The sequence below is a fragment of the Melanerpes formicivorus genome, unplaced genomic scaffold, assembly GCF_026170545.1.
Source record: "Melanerpes formicivorus ecotype bairdi unplaced genomic scaffold, bMelFor1.0.p_v2 SCAF_38, whole genome shotgun sequence".
Classification (NCBI taxonomy): Eukaryota; Metazoa; Chordata; class Aves; order Piciformes; family Picidae; genus Melanerpes; species Melanerpes formicivorus.
The window spans coordinates 938693-954100 of record NW_027142390.1 but is presented as its reverse complement, the minus strand read 5'-3'; the positions used below and the strand labels follow the sequence as shown (position 1 = coordinate 954100).

Below are 15408 nucleotides of genomic sequence, written 5' to 3'. Positions count from 1 at the left end.
GCCTGTAGACCAGGTCAGAAGCAAGGGAACTCAGTTTCCTTAAGCTCTGCTCAAACCTGCTAGTCTGGGCAAAAGCATTTCTCTGGGCCTCCAAAGGGCTCTGCCAGTGGCAGCCTGAGCAGCTCATGGTGCTTAGGAGGCTGGGGGTGCAGGCAGGGGGCTGGAAGTCACCAGGAGGTGTGGCATTACCTGCACTTGAACTGCTGCCACCCGAGTGCAGAAAGCCAGAGAGTGTCCTCAGCCCTGGGAGCCAGCAGCAGGAGCCTGGGTGTGCTCAGGCCGCTGGGGAGCCTCAGCAGGGCATGGGAAGAGGATTAGTGATGCAGGGCAGGCAGGGGAGCTCACCCCCCAGGGGTGCTGCTGCCCCTCTGCAGGATGTGGCTGCCTGGGTTCAGCTGTCCTGAAGCATCCCCCGGTGAAGCCAAGGGGAAGAGCAGCTCCTGCAGCTGCCTGGGGGTCCCTCCTGCAGGGCATGCTGCTGCCAGAGCAGAAGGGCAGCCTGGAGGACCTTCACCACCCCCAGCAGCCCATGCAGGGCTGTGGCCACAGCGAGTCCTGCCTGCCAGGGGGAGAGGAGAGAAGGAGTCCCCAGGAGGATGCAGGCAGCTGCTGGTGCTGCAGGTGGCAGAGTCCAGAGCAGATTTAGGGGTGCCTTGGGACAGGAGAAGCTCCAGGGGTGCTCTGTGACTGGGGAAGCTCCAGGGGTGCTCTGTGAGTGCAGAAGCTCCAGGGGTGCTCTGTGAGTGCAGAAGCTCCAGGGGTGCTCTGTGCCTGCAGGAGCTCCAGGGGTGCTCTGTGCCTGCAGGAGCTCCAGGGGTGCTCTGTGCCTGCAGAAGCTCCAGGGGTGCTCTGTGCCTGCAGAAGCTCCAGGGGTGCTCTGTGCCTGCAGAAGCTCCAGGGGTGCTCTGTGCCTGCAGGAGCTCCAGGGGTGCTCTGTGAGTGCAGAAGCTCCAGGGGTGCTCTGTGCCTGGGGAAGCTCCAGGGGTGCTCTGTGCCTGCAGAAGCTCCAGGGGTGCTCTGTGCCTGGGGAAGCTCCAGGGGTGCTTTGTGCCTGCAGAAGCTCCAGGGGTGCTCTGTGCCTGGGGAAGCTCCAGGGGTGCTTTGTGCCTGCAGAAGCTCCAGGGGTGCTCTGTGAGTGCAGAAGCTCCAGGGGTGCTCTGTGCCTGCAGAAGCTCCAGGGGTGCTTTGTGACTGCAGAAGCTCCAGGGGTGCTCTGTGCCTGCAGAAGCTCCAGGGGTGCTTTGTGACTGCAGAAGCTCCAGGGGTGCTCTGTGCCTGCAGGAGCTCCAGGGGTGCTTTGTGACTGCAGAAGCTCCAGGGGTGCTCTGTGCCTGCAGGAGCTCCAGGGGTGCTTTGTGACTGCAGAAGCTCCAGGGGTGCTCTGTGCCTGGGGAAGCTCCAGGGGTGCTTTGTGCCTGCAGGAGCTCCAGGGGTGCTCTGTGAGTGCAGAAGCTCCAGGGGTGCTCTGTGCCTGCAGAAGCTCCAGGGGTGCTTTGTGACTGCAGAAGCTCCAGGGGTGCTCTGTGCCTGCAGGAGCTCCAGGGGTGCTCTGTGCCTGCAGAAGCTCCAGGGGTGCTCTGTGCCTGCAGAAGCTCCAGGGGTGCTCTGTGCCTGCAGGAGCTCCAGGGGTGCTCTGTGCCTGCAGAAGCTCCAGGGGTGCTTTGTGACTGCAGAAGCTCCAGGGGTGCTCTGTGCCTGGGGAAGCTCCAGGGGTGCTCTGTGACTGCAGAAGCTCCAGGGGTGCTCTGTGCCTGGGGAAGCTCCAGGGGTGCTCTGTGACAGGAGAAGCTCCAGGGGTGCTCTGTGAGTGGAGATGTTTCAGAGGTCCTTTGTGCCTGCAGAAGCTCCAGGGGTGCTCTGTGCCTGCAGGAGCTCCAGGGGTGCTCTGTGAGTGCAGAAGCTCCAGGGGTGCTCTGTGCCTGCAGGAGCTCCAGGGGTGCTTTGGGACAGGAGAAGCTCCAGGGGTGCTTTGTGCCTGGAGATGTTTCAGAGGTCCTTTGTGCCTGAAGAAGCTCCAGGGGTGCTCTGTGCCTGCAGGAGCTCCAGGGGTGCTCTGTGAGTGGAGATGTTTCAGAGGTCCTTTGTGCCTGAAGAAGCTCCAGGGGTGCTCTGTGCCTGCAGGAGCTCCAGGGGTGCTCTGTGCCTGGAGATGTTTCAGAGGTCCTTTGTGACAGGGGAAGTCTGGAGGGCACTTTGCCACCAGAGGATCTTCCAGGCTGACTCCAGCCCAGGGTCCTGGAGCAGTGAGCCAGCTGATGCTGCTCTGTGACAAATGTGCCACAGCCTCTCGTGGTGGGCTGGGCACCATCCCCAGCCTTTGTTGGAGGCCCTGGGTCCTTCCTAAGCAGAGCCAGTTTCAAGCCCAAGGCCAAGCAGCACCAAGCTCCCTGGCCAAGGGCCATTCCCCTGCGGTCCTGCAGGCAGCCTGGCTGGGTGTGGGCTGTCAGACACCCAGGTCCCTGGGGGCACATTGACATTCCAGGCCTGTCACTTCCCATCTCTTCCTCTGGTGGCAAACACAGCTCCTGGAAGCTCATTTTCATTTTTATTGAAGGATGTTTCTCATTCTCCTGCTTGCACAAAAATAAAAGCAGAGAAGGAGAGAGAATCTTCCAAGGACCTGGCAGAGCCTCCTGGGAGATTCATAAACTGTCTGCTCCCTGTGCAAGAGCATTTGTCACAACTCCTCTAGAGGAGGTGGGGGAGGGACACAAAAAAGGGAGAGAAATTGGTTTGTGATAACAGGAGGCCCAAAATATCTCCAGTTACCTCTTCATTTCCATACTGCAAAAGCAAGGCCACTGGCTGTGCAATGAGGGTGAGCTGAGCCAGGGCAAGGAGAGCTCCTCCTGCTCAGGCTGGGAATGCAAGGTGGCAGCCTGCAAAAAGGCTTCCTGGCTCCTAAAGGCACTTCCCTGCAGCTCTGGGGTCAGCTTCTGTGCCCCAGCAGCTGGAACTGGAGTCAGAGACAGCTGGAACTGGAGTTAAAGGGATTTGGAAATGGAGTTACATCTGGTTGGGGAATGGAGCTGAATGCAGCTGGGGAATGGAGCTGTGAATCCAGCTGTGAATGGAGCTGAAGCCAGCTGGGGAATGGAGCTGAGTCCAGTTGTGAATGGAGCTGAATGCAGCTGGGGAATGGAGAGCTGGTGAATGGAGCTAACCCCAGCTGGGCTCTGCTCACCAGTGCTGCTCCCAGGGCTCAGTGCTGCTCCAGCTCTCTTGAACACCTTCAGCAATGACCTGGGAGAGGGCACTGAGGCACCCTCAGTGAGCTGGCACCAAGCTGGGTGGCAGTGGTGGTCTGCTGGAGGGCAGGGAGGCTCTGCAGAGGGATGTGGCCAGGCTGGATCCATGGCTGAGGGCAGTGGGCTGAGGCTCAACAAAGCCAAGGGCTGAGTCCTGCCCTTGGGCCACAGCAAGCCCAGGAAGGCTCCAGGCTGGGGGCAGAGTGGCTGGAAGCTGCCTGGCATGGAGGGCCCTGGGGGGGGCTGGGTGCCAGCAGCTGAAGATGAGGCAGCAGTGCCCAGGGGGGCAAGGAGGCCCCCAGCAGCCTGGCCTGGATGAGGAATGCTGTGGGCAGCAGGAGCAGGGCAGGGATTGTGCCCCTGGGCTGGGCACTGGGGAGGCTGCTCCTTGAGTGCTGGGTTCAGCTCTGGGCAGGGGGCAGGGGGCACAAACTGCACCATCAGCAGTTCCACCTGAACCTGGGGAGGAGCTTCCTTAGTTCCAGGGTGCTGGACACTGGAGCAGGCTGCCCAGAGAGCTGCAGGAGCCTCCATCTCCGGAGCCGTGCCAAACCCACCCGGCTGTGTCCCCGTGTGACCTTCTCGAGGTGGGGCCGGCCTGGATGACGATCTCCAGAGGTCCCTTCCCAGCCCTCCCATGCCCGGGGGCTGTGCACCCCGGGGCTGTGCACCCGGGGGCTGTGCACCCAGCGGCTTCCCCAGCCGGCTCCCAGCCTCCCGGCGTCGCTTCTGTCGCCCTTGGCGCTCGGCGCCTGCCGTTTCCGTTCAGCTCCCGAAGCTCTCGGGGAGGTTATCGGCAGGAGGGGAAGAAGAAATGGAACAGTTCCACCTAAGTGACATTTCCCTGTCCGCCTGGGAGAGCCGGGAGGCAGAGATAAAGCAGACAAAGCCCCGGCCCCGCGCAACAAACCTATCTCCGGGCGTCCCTTATCTCCCCGGGCTGCGTTTGTCTGAGCTCCATTGTGTGCCACTCAGCTGCCCTTGTTCGACAAATCTCTTTTCTCCCTCTCCTTTTATCTCCCCTTGGCATTTGCGGGGTAGGAACCTGCCTGCCTTGGTGCTGCAGAGGACCTCTCTGATGGAGGAACCTTCAGTCCCCTCTGGCTGAGGAATCCTTTAACCTTCAGCCCCTCCCTGGCTGAGGAATCCTTTAACCTTCAGTCCCCTCTGGCTGAGGAATCCTTTAACCTTCAGCCCCTCCCTGGCTGAGGAATCCTCTAACCTTCAGCCGCCCTCTGGCTGAGGAATCCTTTAACCTTCGGCCCCCTGAGAGCAAACAGAAATAGTTGATGATGGACTCGAGGACTGGCTCAGGGTGGAAGAGACCTCAGAGATCAGCTCCTCCATGGGCAGGATGCCTCTCAGCTGCTCAAGGCTTCACCCAGCCTGCCCTTGACCACCTCCAGGGAGAGAAATCCTCAGCCTCCCTGGGCAGCCTGTTCCAGTGCCTCACTCCCCTCACTCTCAAGGATCTCTTCCTCCTCTCCAGTCTCAGTCTCCCCTCTCCCAGCTCCGAGCCATTGTTCCTCAGCCTGGCACTCCCAGCCCTTGTCCAAAGCGCTCCCCAGGCTGCGCTCCGAGCCCAGCGCCCGCGGGGCGGCTCCGTGACTCCCCTCTGCCGTCTCTCCCCTCAGCTCTACATCCAGACCACCACCCTCACCATATCCATGAACTTGAGCGCCTCGGTGGCCCTGGGGATGCTGTACATGCCGAAGGTCTACATCATCATCTTCCACCCGGAGCTGAACGTGCAGAAGCGGAAGCGCAGCTTCAAGGCGGTGGTGACGGCGGCCACCATGTCCTCGCGGCTCTCGCACAAGCCCAGCGACAGACCCAACGGCGAGGCCAAGACCGAGCTCTGCGAGAGCGCCGACCCCAACAGTGAGTGCCGGCAGCGCCCCGCGGCGCGGCCCGGGCCGGGAGGGACCCCCGGAGCTCGCCCGGCCCCCCGCCCCTGCCCCCCGGCCAGCAGGGACAGCCCCAGTGCAGAGAGCGGGCGCTGGGCTCTGCCTCTCCCCACCTGCTGCCCCTGCCCGACAAGGCTACGGATGAGGCTGCTCTTCCCTTTCTTCTCCTCTCCTTCTCCCTCTCCTCTCCTTCTCCCTCTCCTCTCTTCTCCCTCTCCTCTCCTTCTCCCTCTCCTCTCTTTGTCCCTCTCCTCTCTTTCTCCCTCTCCTCTCCTTCTCCCTCTCCCTCTCCTTCTCCCTCTCCCTCTCCTTCTCCCTCTCCCTCTCCTTCTCCTTCTCCCTCTCCTTCTCCCTCTCCTTCTCCCTCTCCTTCTCCTTCTCCCTCTCCTTCTCCTTCTCCTTCTCCTTCTCCTTCTCCTTCTCCTTCTCCTTCTCCTTCTCCTTCTCCTTCTCCTTCTCCTTCTCCTTCTCCTTCTCCTTCTCCTTCTCCTTCTCCTTCTCCTTCTCCTTCTCCTTCTCCTTCTCCTTCTCCTTCTCCTTCTCCTTCTCCTTCTCCTTCTCCTTCTCCTTCTCCTTCTCCTATGAGGTTGCTCAGTCTGGAGAGGAGAAGGCTCCCAGGAGACCTCATTGTGGCCTTCCAGTACCTGCAGGGGGCTGCAGGAAAGCTGGGGAGGGACTTGTGAGGGTGTCAGGGAGGGATAGGACTGGGGGGGATGGAGCAGAGCTAGAAGTGGGGAGATTGAAGTTGGCTGTGAGGAAGAAGTTGTTGGCCAGGAGGGTGGTGAGAGCCTGGCACAGGCTGCCCAGGGAGGTGGTGGAAGCCTCCTGCCTGGAGGTGTTTGCAGCCAGGCTGGATGTGGCTGTGAGCAACCTGCTGAGGTGTGAGGTGTCCCTGCCCATGGCAGGGGGTTGGGGCTGGCTGAGCCTTGAGCTCCCTCCCAATCTTAACAATTCTGTGATTCTATGATCCCCAACTGGATCAGGTTGCCCAGAGCCCTGCCCAGCCTGACCTTGAGTATCTCCAGGGGTGGATCCCCAACCCCCTCCCTGGGCAACCTGTTGCAGTGTTCCAGCAGCCTCCTGGTGCAGAGCTTGTTCCTCACAACCAATCCAAATCTGCCCTTCTCTAGTCTGAAGCCATTGCCCCTGGTCCTGTCACCAGAGGCCCTTGCAAACAGTCTCTCTCCATCCTTCCTGCAGCCCCCTTCAGCTCCTGGCCGGCTGCTCTGAGGTCTCCCTGGAGCCTTCTCCTCTCCAGACTGAACACCCCCAGCTCCCTCAGCCTGGCCTTGTAGCAGAGCTGCTCCAACCCCCTGATCATTTTGGTGGCCTCCTCTGGACCCTCTCCATCAGCTCCAGGTCCTCCCTATATGGAGGGCTCCAGAGCTGTGCACAGCCTGTGGTGTGCAGGGAGCTGAGCTCAGGAGAGGCCTGCAGAGCACTTGGGAGAGCTGTGCTGGGCACTGGGGCTGGGGGGAGTGGAGAGGAAGCTGCATTCAGGTGGGAGGAAAGGTTCCTGCAAGGCAGTGCCCCTGACTGCCAGCCAGCAGGGGCAATGGGGAGTGGGGAGTGGGAATGTCACTGCTGGGACATGTGGGAAGCAAGGAGCTCCACAGGCTTTCCTCCCCAGCTGTCAGCTGAGAGGACTTTCATGCTGAGGGGAATGTGCTAAGGCCACAGCTCTCTTCTCATCCCAGTTTGCCACCTGGCATCTGCCTGCTTCCACTCATCCACCAGCTTCCTCCTGCTAAGAGATGTTTGCAGCAGACTCAGATGGGCAGCACTTGGTGCACAGCAGCTCCCATCCGTGTGATGAGTTCATCTTGCTCTCATGAGGCCACAGCTGGAGGGTTGTGTCCAGGTCAAGAGGGACAGGGATGGAGTGGAGAGAGCCCAGCAGAGGCTGTGGGGATGCTGCAGGGCCTGGGACAGCTGTGTGAGGAGGACAGGCTGAGAGCCCTGGGGCTGAGAGCCTGCAGAGGAGCAGCCCCAGAGGGGAGCTGCTTGGTGTCTATAAACATCTGAAGGGTGGGGGGCAGGGAGGGGCCCCAGGCTCTGTCCAGTGGTGTCCTGGGACAGGACAAAGGGCAATGGACACAATCTGGAGCCCAGGAGGCTCCACCTCAAGGTGAGGAGAAACTTCTTTGGTGTGAAGGTGCTGGAGGCCAGGAGCAGAGAGGTTGTGGAGTCTCCTCTGGAGGCTTTCCAGCCCCGCCTGGATGTGCTCTGTGTGCCCTGCTCTGGCAGGGGCTTGGCCTGGATGATCTCAGGGGGCCCCAGGAGGAGGAAAAGCAGGGCCCAAGGAGGACCTGCCTCAAGTCCTGCTCTGGCCAGGGGGATTGGACTGGATGGCCTCCAGAGGTCCCTTCCAGCCCCTCCCCATTCTCTGTGCCTTTGGTTGAGCTTCCCCCAGGCTGAGAAGCTGCTTGCCAGCAGGCCTGCAGCTGAGCAGACAGGGAGAGCCTCTGCTCCTGTTTCTGCTGCAAGCTCAGTGTCAGGCTGTGAGGAAAAAACATTTGAGCCTCCACCCCATACTTAGCTATTATTGAGATTTCCATGTAATTACTCCTCTTCCCCAGCTCTGGGGGTTTAATTCATGGCTTTGCCAAACAGAGTGACAGAGAAATCAACATCTCCCTTGTCTGGTAATGAGGAGGTTGGGGCTGCAGCAGGCTGGCTGAGCAGACCTCATTGGAAGGGAGTTGCCTCTCATTTGAAGCAGCCCTGAGAAGGAAGCTGAGCTCCCCAGGCTCTGCTGGGAACACCTTCCTTGGGGGCACAGGGGCAGGGGGTGGTGCTGAGGGCACCAGCCTTGGTGGGGCTGGAGGCTGGCTGGGCTGGATGAGCTGGAAGGGCTTTGCCAGCCAAACCCATCCTACACCTTGGCAGCACAGGGGATGCTGCTCTCCCAGTGGCAAGGGGGAGATGTCACTGCCCGTGGGGATGGCTCTGAGATGAAGATGAGTAGCAGGCCAGTAGCAGATGGTGGTGAGCAGGAGGCCTGCAGCATCTCTGCAGCCAAGGCTGAGTGTGCAGAGAAAAGCTTCTGCACTTTGGGGGTGCTGGAGGCCTGGAGCAGGCTGCCCAGAGAGGTTGTGGAGTCTCCTGGTGTGGAGAGCTCCCAACCCCCCCTGGGCACTGTGCTGCTGGGCAGGCTGCTGTGGGAGCCCTGCTGGAGCAGGGGGCTGGGCTGGATGCTGGGATGGTGTGGTCAAAGTGACAAACCAGGGCTGGGCAGGGGGAGCAGCTGGGGGGGACAGAAGGCTTCCCTGGAGGAGTTTGCTGAGCAGTGGCAAAAGGAAGGAGGCAGCACAGAGGAGCCAGAAACCTTGGAGCTCTAGAACCTCTCAGGTCTGAGCCTGAGCCCAGCAGTGTGAGAGCAGTGAGAGCAGTGTGAGCCTGGCTGAGAGCAGTGTGAGAGCAGTGTGAGAGCAGTGAGAGCAGTGTGAGAGCAGTGTGAGCCTGGCTCAGAGCAGTGTGAGAGCAGTGTGAGCCTGGCTGAGAGCAGTGTGAGAGCAGTGTGAGCCTGGCTCAGAGCAGTGTGAGAGCAGTGTGAGCCTGGCTCAGAGCAGTGTGAGAGCAGTGTGAGCCTGGCTGAGAGCAGTGTGAGAGCAGTGTGAGAGCAGTGAGAGCAGTGTGAGAGCAGTGTGAGCCTGGCTCAGAGCAGTGTGAGAGCAGTGTGAGAGCAGTGTGAGAGCAGTGTGAGAGCAGTGTGAGCCTGGCTCAGAGCAGTGTGAGAGCAGTGTGAGCCTGGCTCAGAGCAGTGTGAGAGCAGTGTGAGAGCAGTGTGAGCCTGGCTCAGAGCAGTGTGAGAGCAGTGTGAGAGCAGTGTGAGAGCAGTGTGAGAGCAGTGTGAGCCTGGCTCAGAGCAGTGTGAGAGCAGTGTGAGCCTGGCTCAGAGCAGTGTGAGAGCAGTGTGAGAGCAGTGTGAGCCTGGCTCAGAGCAGTGTGAGAGCAGTGTGAGAGCAGTGTGAGCCTGGCTCAGAGCAGTGTGAGAGCAGTGAGAGCAGTGTGAGAGCAGTGTGAGCTGGCTCAGAGCAGTGTGAGAGCAGTGTGAGAGCAGTGTGAGCCTGGCTCAGAGCAGTGTGAGAGCAGTGTGAGCCTGGCTCAGAGCAGTGTGAGAGCAGTGTGAGAGCAGTGTGAGCCTGGCTCAGAGCAGTGTGAGAGCAGTGTGAGAGCAGTGTGAGCCTGGCTCAGAGCAGTGTGAGAGCAGTGAGAGCAGTGTGAGAGCAGTGTGAGCTGGCTCAGAGCAGTGTGAGAGCAGTGAGAGCAGTGTGAGAGCAGTGTGAGCCTGGCTCAGAGCAGTGTGAGCCTGGCTCAGAGCAGTGTGAGAGCAGTGTGAGCCTGGCTCAGAGCAGTGTGAGCAGTGTGAGCCTGGCTCAGAGCAGTGTGAGCAGTGTGAGAGCAGTGTGAGCTGGCTCAGAGCAGTGTGAGAGCAGTGTGAGCCTGGCTCAGAGCAGTGTGAGAGCAGTGTGAGAGCAGTGTGAGCTGGCTCAGAGCAGTGTGAGAGCAGTGTGAGCCTGGCTCAGAGCAGTGTGAGCAGTGTGAGAGCAGTGTGAGCCTGGCTCAGAGCAGTGTGAGAGCAGTGTGAGCCTGGCTCAGAGCAGTGTGAGAGCAGTGTGAGAGCAGTGTGAGCCTGGCTCAGAGCAGTGTGAGAGCAGTGTGAGAGCAGTGTGAGCCTGGCTCTCAGCAGTGTGAGAGCAGTGTGAGCCTGGCTCAGAGCAGTGTGAGAGCAGTGTGAGAGCAGTGTGAGCCTGGCTCAGAGCAGTGTGAGAGCAGTGTGAGAGCAGTGTGAGCCTGGCTCAGAGCAGTGTGAGAGCAGTGTGAGAGCAGTGTGAGCCTGGCTCAGAGCAGTGTGAGAGCAGTGAGAGCAGTGTGAGAGCAGTGCGAGAGCAGTGTGAGCAGTGTGAGAGCAGTGTGAGCCTGGCTCAGAGCAGTGTGAGAGCAGTGTGAGAGCAGTGTGAGCTGGCTCAGAGCAGTGTGAGAGCAGTGAGAGCAGTGTGAGAGCAGTGCGAGAGCAGTGTGAGCAGTGTGAGAGCAGTGTGAGCCTGGCTCAGAGCAGTGTGAGAGCAGTGTGAGAGCAGTGTGAGCCTGGCTCAGAGCAGTGTGAGAGCAGTGAGAGCAGTGTGAGAGCAGTGTGAGCTGGCTCAGAGCAGTGTGAGAGCAGTGTGAGCCTGGCTCAGAGCAGTGTGAGAGCAGTGTGAGAGCAGTGTGAGCTGGCTCAGAGCAGTGTGAGAGCAGTGAGAGCAGTGTGAGAGCAGTGTGAGCTGGCTCAGAGCAGTGTGAGAGCAGTGAGAGCAGTGTGAGAGCAGTGTGAGCCTGGCTCAGAGCAGTGTGAGAGCAGTGTGAGCCTGGCTCAGAGCAGTGTGAGAGCAGTGTGAGAGCAGTGTGAGCTGGCTCAGAGCAGTGTGAGAGCAGTGAGAGCAGTGTGAGAGCAGTGCGAGAGCAGTGTGAGCAGTGTGAGAGCAGTGTGAGCCTGGCTCAGAGCAGTGTGAGAGCACTGTGAGCCTGGCTCAGAGCAGTGTGAGAGCAGTGTGAGAGCAGTGTGAGAGCAGTGTGAGCTGGCTCAGAGCAGTGTGAGAGCAGTGTGAGAGCAGTGTGAGAGCAGTGTGAGCCTGGCTCAGAGCAGTGTGAGAGCAGTGTGAGAGCAGTGTGAGCCTGGCTCAGAGCAGTGTGAGAGCAGTGTGAGCCTGGCTCAGAGCAGTGTGAGAGCAGTGTGAGAGCAGTGTGAGCCTGGCTCAGAGCAGTGTGAGAGCAGTGTGAGCCTGGCTCAGAGCAGTGTGAGAGCAGTGTGAGCCTGGCTCAGAGCAGTGTGAGAGCAGTGTGAGAGCAGTGTGAGCCTGGCTCAGAGCAGTGTGAGAGCAGTGTGAGCCTGGCTCAGAGCAGTGTGAGAGCAGTGTGAGCCTGGCTCTCAGCAGTGTGAGAGCAGTGTGAGCCTGGCTCTCAGCAGTGTGAGAGCAGTGTGAGAGCAGTGTGAGAGCAGTGTGAGCCTGGCTCAGAGCAGTGTGAGAGCAGTGTGAGAGCAGTGTGAGCCTGGCTCTCAGCAGTGTGAGAGCAGTGTGAGCCTGGCTCAGAGCAGTGTGAGAGCAGTGTGAGAGCAGTGTGAGCCTGGCTCAGAGCAGTGTGAGAGCAGTGTGAGCCTGGCTCTCAGCAGTGTGAGAGCAGTGTGAGCCTGGCTCTCAGCAGTGTGAGAGCAGTGTGAGAGCAGTGTGAGAGCAGTGTGAGCCTGGCTCAGAGCAGTGTGAGAGCAGTGTGAGAGCAGTGTGAGCCTGGCTCTCAGCAGTGTGAGAGCAGTGTGAGCCTGGCTCAGAGCAGTGTGAGCCTGGCTCTCAGCAGTGTGGTCACTTGGGTGGACTGTGACATCCTCTGGGGCTTTGGGGGCTGAGGCTCTGGACAGGCACATTCAGGTGGTGCAGTCTCCATCCCTGCAGGGGCTCCAAAGCCCTGGAGATGTGGTGCTGAGGGCCATGGTTCAGTGGTGAGCTGGCAGTGCTGGGGTCAGGGTTGGACTCAGTGACTCAGAGGTCTCTCCCAAGCAGAATGATTCTGTGATTCCATGATTCTAGAAGGATTTTTTCTCTCTCTCTCTGTCATTTATTGTTGAGTAGAAGTGAGTTGGGTAGAGCCTGGCAGCTGATTCAGTTAAGTGCAGCCCCAGCCCAGGCAGCCTTTGGCACATTCCCATGGTCAAACAGAGCTTCCTGCACTCTGTCCTCCCTGCCACAACCTCTGTGTGTCCATCCTTGCTGTCCTCCATGCACTGAGAATGGGCATGGCCTGTGTGGGCTCCCATCAGCAAGCTGGGGGTGGTGCATGTGGAACTGAAGCATCTCCTGCCGGGGCAGAGCTGCAGACTCCCCTGTGCTATGTGCTTGCTCCTGGCCATCCTCAGTCATCCTCAGACATGACCTTGCCTCCTCCATCCCCCTGAGCAACTGAAGTGCTTGTGAGGAGCTGGGAGTGACCTCATGGAGCGGGGAGGAGGGACTGGGGAGGCTAAAAATGAGCCCAAGTTTGAAAGTGAAGCCCAAAACCTTAAGCTGAAGCCAAAATGTTGATCTGAAACCTTGAACTGAAGGCAAAAAAACCTTAAGCTCAAGTTAAAAATCTTAGGCTGAAGGCAAAGTCTTAAGTTGAGCCAAAACCTTAAACTGAAGGCAAAAATCTTCAATCAAGGCCAAAAAGGAGAGCCAAAAAAATCCTGAAGTGAAACCAACATCTTGGGCTGAGCCAAAAGCTAAACTAAAATCCAAACTCAAGCCAAAAACCTTAAACTGAAACAAACTCTAAAGCCCAGCCCTGAGCTGTAGGCAAAATCTGAAGTTAAAGCCAAATCTTAAATTGAAGGCAAAGCCTAAACTGAGCCCAGAAAATCTTAAACTAAAGCCAAACCTGAAGCCCAGGTCTTGAACTGAGCCCAAATCTAAACTGAAGCTTAAATCAAAGCAGGATCTAAGCTGTAGCCCAAGCCCAGGCTGCCAGCACAACTCTGCAGCTGCAGCCAAAGCCCTGCAGGGTTTGTTGAGCAGGAGGCAGAGGCCACCAGATGCCCCCAGCCCAGCTCTGCCCTGCAGCTCTGCCCAGCAGCTCTGCAGCTCTGCCCAGCAGCTCTGCCCTGCAGCTCTGCCCAGCAGCCCTGCAGCTCTGCCCAGCAGCTCTGCAGCTCTGCCCAGCAGCTCTGCAGCTCTGCCCTGCAGCTCTGCAGCCCCGCAGCTCTGCCCCGCAGCCCTGCAGCTCTGCAGCCCTGCAGCTCTGCCCTGCAGCTCTGCCCTGCTCCCAGGTCCCTGGGCTCAGAGACCTGCCCCAGGTCCCCCTGCCCTGGCCTTGGGCCCCCCCTTGGCTGCTCTCCTCCCAGCTGGGCACGGGGGTGGGGGGTGCCAGGCTGCAGGGCAGCTGGGGGCGAGCAGAGCCCTCTGTACCTACCACTGTATTTATCTTCCTGTAGACTGCACCCCTCCAGGCAGGAAGAGTGTTCAAAAGTCTGTCACTTGGTACACTCTGCCACCCACTGTATAGCTTGGGCCTGCCTGCCACCAAGGTAAGGAACAGCCTGGCTGCTGCCTCCTTTCTTATCCCCTTACAGCATGATGAGCCTCCAGCTGCTGCCATCCCTGCCCTGCCCTCGCTCCTGCCTCTGTCCTGATTCTACTCTTGCTTTTATTCTTGCTTTCTGATTTCTTCTCCCTTCCCTTCTCCCCTTCTCCCTTCCCCTTCTCCCCTTCTCCCCTTCTCCCCTTCTCCCCTTCTCCCCTTCCCCCCTTCCCCCCTTCCCCCCTTCCCCCCTTCCCCCCTTCCCCCCTTCCCCCCTTCCCCCCTTCCCCCTTTTCTCCTTCCCCCTTCTCCCCTTCTCCCCTTCCCCCCTTCCCCCCTTCCCCCCTTCCCCCCCTTCCCCCCCTTCCCCCCTTCCCCCCTTCCCCCTTTTCTCCTTCCCCCTTCTCCCCTTCTCCCCTTCCCCTCTCCATCCATAATGCTGCTGCTGTTGTTATGTTATTAAGGTTATTATTAGTAGTGCTAATATTAACAGTTTGATGATGGTGATGATGGTGGTGGTGGTGGTGATGATGATGATGGTGGTGTCGCTGGTGATGGTGATGATGATGGTGGTGTCACTGGTGATGGTGATGATGGTGATGGTGGTGGTGGTGGTGATGATGATGGTGGTGATGATGATGGTGGTGGTGTCACTGGTGATGGTGATGATGGTGATGATGATGGTGGTGGTGATGGTGATGGTGGTGGTGGTGGTGATGATGATGATGGTGGTGTCACTGGTGATGGTGGTGGTGGTGGTGATGATGATGGTGGTGTCGCTGGTGATGCTCCAGCCAAACAAGGCCCTGCTGCTCTCCTCCTCCCACCCGTGGAGGTGGAACTCCTCTGTCACCCCCAGGACACTTGCAGCAGCTGCTCCCTGAGGTCCCTCCCAGCCTGGCAGCCCCTGGGGCCCCAGGAAGCCTTTGCCTTTGAAGCCCAAATGTCTCCTCCTGGCTGTTTGATGGCTTCTAAGAGGAGCACCCAGATGTGCCCAGGCTGGCTCTGGCAGCCAGAGCCAGCAGCCAGCAAAGGGGTTTCTGAGTCCCTGCTGGGCTGCCAGCCTGGAGCTGCTGTTTGCTGAGCTGTGAGGAACCTTCTTGACTCTAAAGAGGCTCAGAGAGCTGTGGCCCAAGCACCACACAAGCATAGGATGGGTTGGGTTGGGTTGGAAGGGAGCTCCCAAGCTCATCCAGGCCAAGCCCCTGCACTCAGCAGGGACATCCTCCACCAGAGCAGGTTGCTCAGAGCCCTCTCCAGCCTCCCCTTCAATAGCTCCAGGGATGAAGCTTCAAGCACCTCCCTGGGCAGCCTGCTGCAGTGTTCCAGCAGCCTCCTGCTGCAGAGCTTGCTCCTCACATCCAGTCTCCATCTGCTCTGCTCTCCTTTCAAACCCTTGCCCCTGGTCCTGTCCCTGCAGGCCCTCCTGAGGCACCCTCCAGGCACTGGCAGGCTGCTGGGAGGTCTCCTCACAGCACTGGGTCTGACCTGGGAGCAGAGCCTGGCTCTGCACCTAGCAAGGGCTGTGCTGCTGGCTGCAGGGAGGAGAAGAGCCAGAAGTGGAGTTGCCATAGTGACAGCCCTGGGTGCTCATCCTGTCCCTGGGCTGAGGAGCCCTGCATCACATCTCTGCTGCTGAGCACTGCCAGGGTGCTGGCAGGCAGCAGGTGGTGCCCAGGAACCAGCTGCTGCTTGCAGGGCTGCAGTGCTCAGCCATGCAGCTCACAGCAGCCTGGGGGGAGATGCTGCAGAGCTTTGCCACTCACTGCAGCTTGCTCCAGGCCCTCAGCAGTCCTGGCTTCCCTCTGCAGGTGCTGGCTGCCTGCAGCTCTCTGCCAGCTGGGTCCAGCAGCTCCCCTTGAAGCGAGGAGAGGAGCTGCTGAGTGAGGAGCTGTGGTGTGAGGTTTGCTGCCTGCTGAAGTCCTTCAGCAGAGTCACAACAGTGACCCAGGGGCTGCCCAGCCTCGTGGGAGGGACATGTGTGGGACCTTGGCAGCTCCACAGCTCCCTGAAGGGAGGAGCAAGGTGGGGCTTGGTCTCTTGTCCCCAGGAGCAGCTGGCAGGGCGAGAGGAAATGGCCTCAGGCTGCACCAGGGGAGGTTTAGGTTGGACTCAAGCAACAGAAGGGTTGTTGAGGCCTGACACAGGCTGCAGAGGGCTGGAAGCTCTCTGCTGGGAGCCAGGCTGGGAGAGCTGTGGTGGTTCAGCCTGGAGTAGGCTCC

At 59.6% G+C, this 15408-nt stretch overlaps 1 protein-coding gene across 2 annotated transcripts in view; it reads left to right on the top strand.

Moving 5' to 3' along the window:
• The window catches only part of GRM7 (glutamate metabotropic receptor 7), a 186656-nt gene that overhangs the window by 163057 nt on the left and 8191 nt on the right, over positions 1-15408 (top strand). The window contains exons 9-10 of one of the 2 annotated variants that reach the window (XM_068157753.1): positions 4883-5129; positions 13101-13193. In XM_068157753.1, the coding sequence (XP_068013854.1) occupies positions 4883-5129; positions 13101-13171 (318 nt within the window). In that variant the 3' untranslated portion in view covers positions 13172-13193. The remainder of the gene's footprint in view (positions 1-4882; positions 5130-13100; positions 13194-15408) is intronic. The other variant, XM_068157754.1, reaches the window with a different exon arrangement.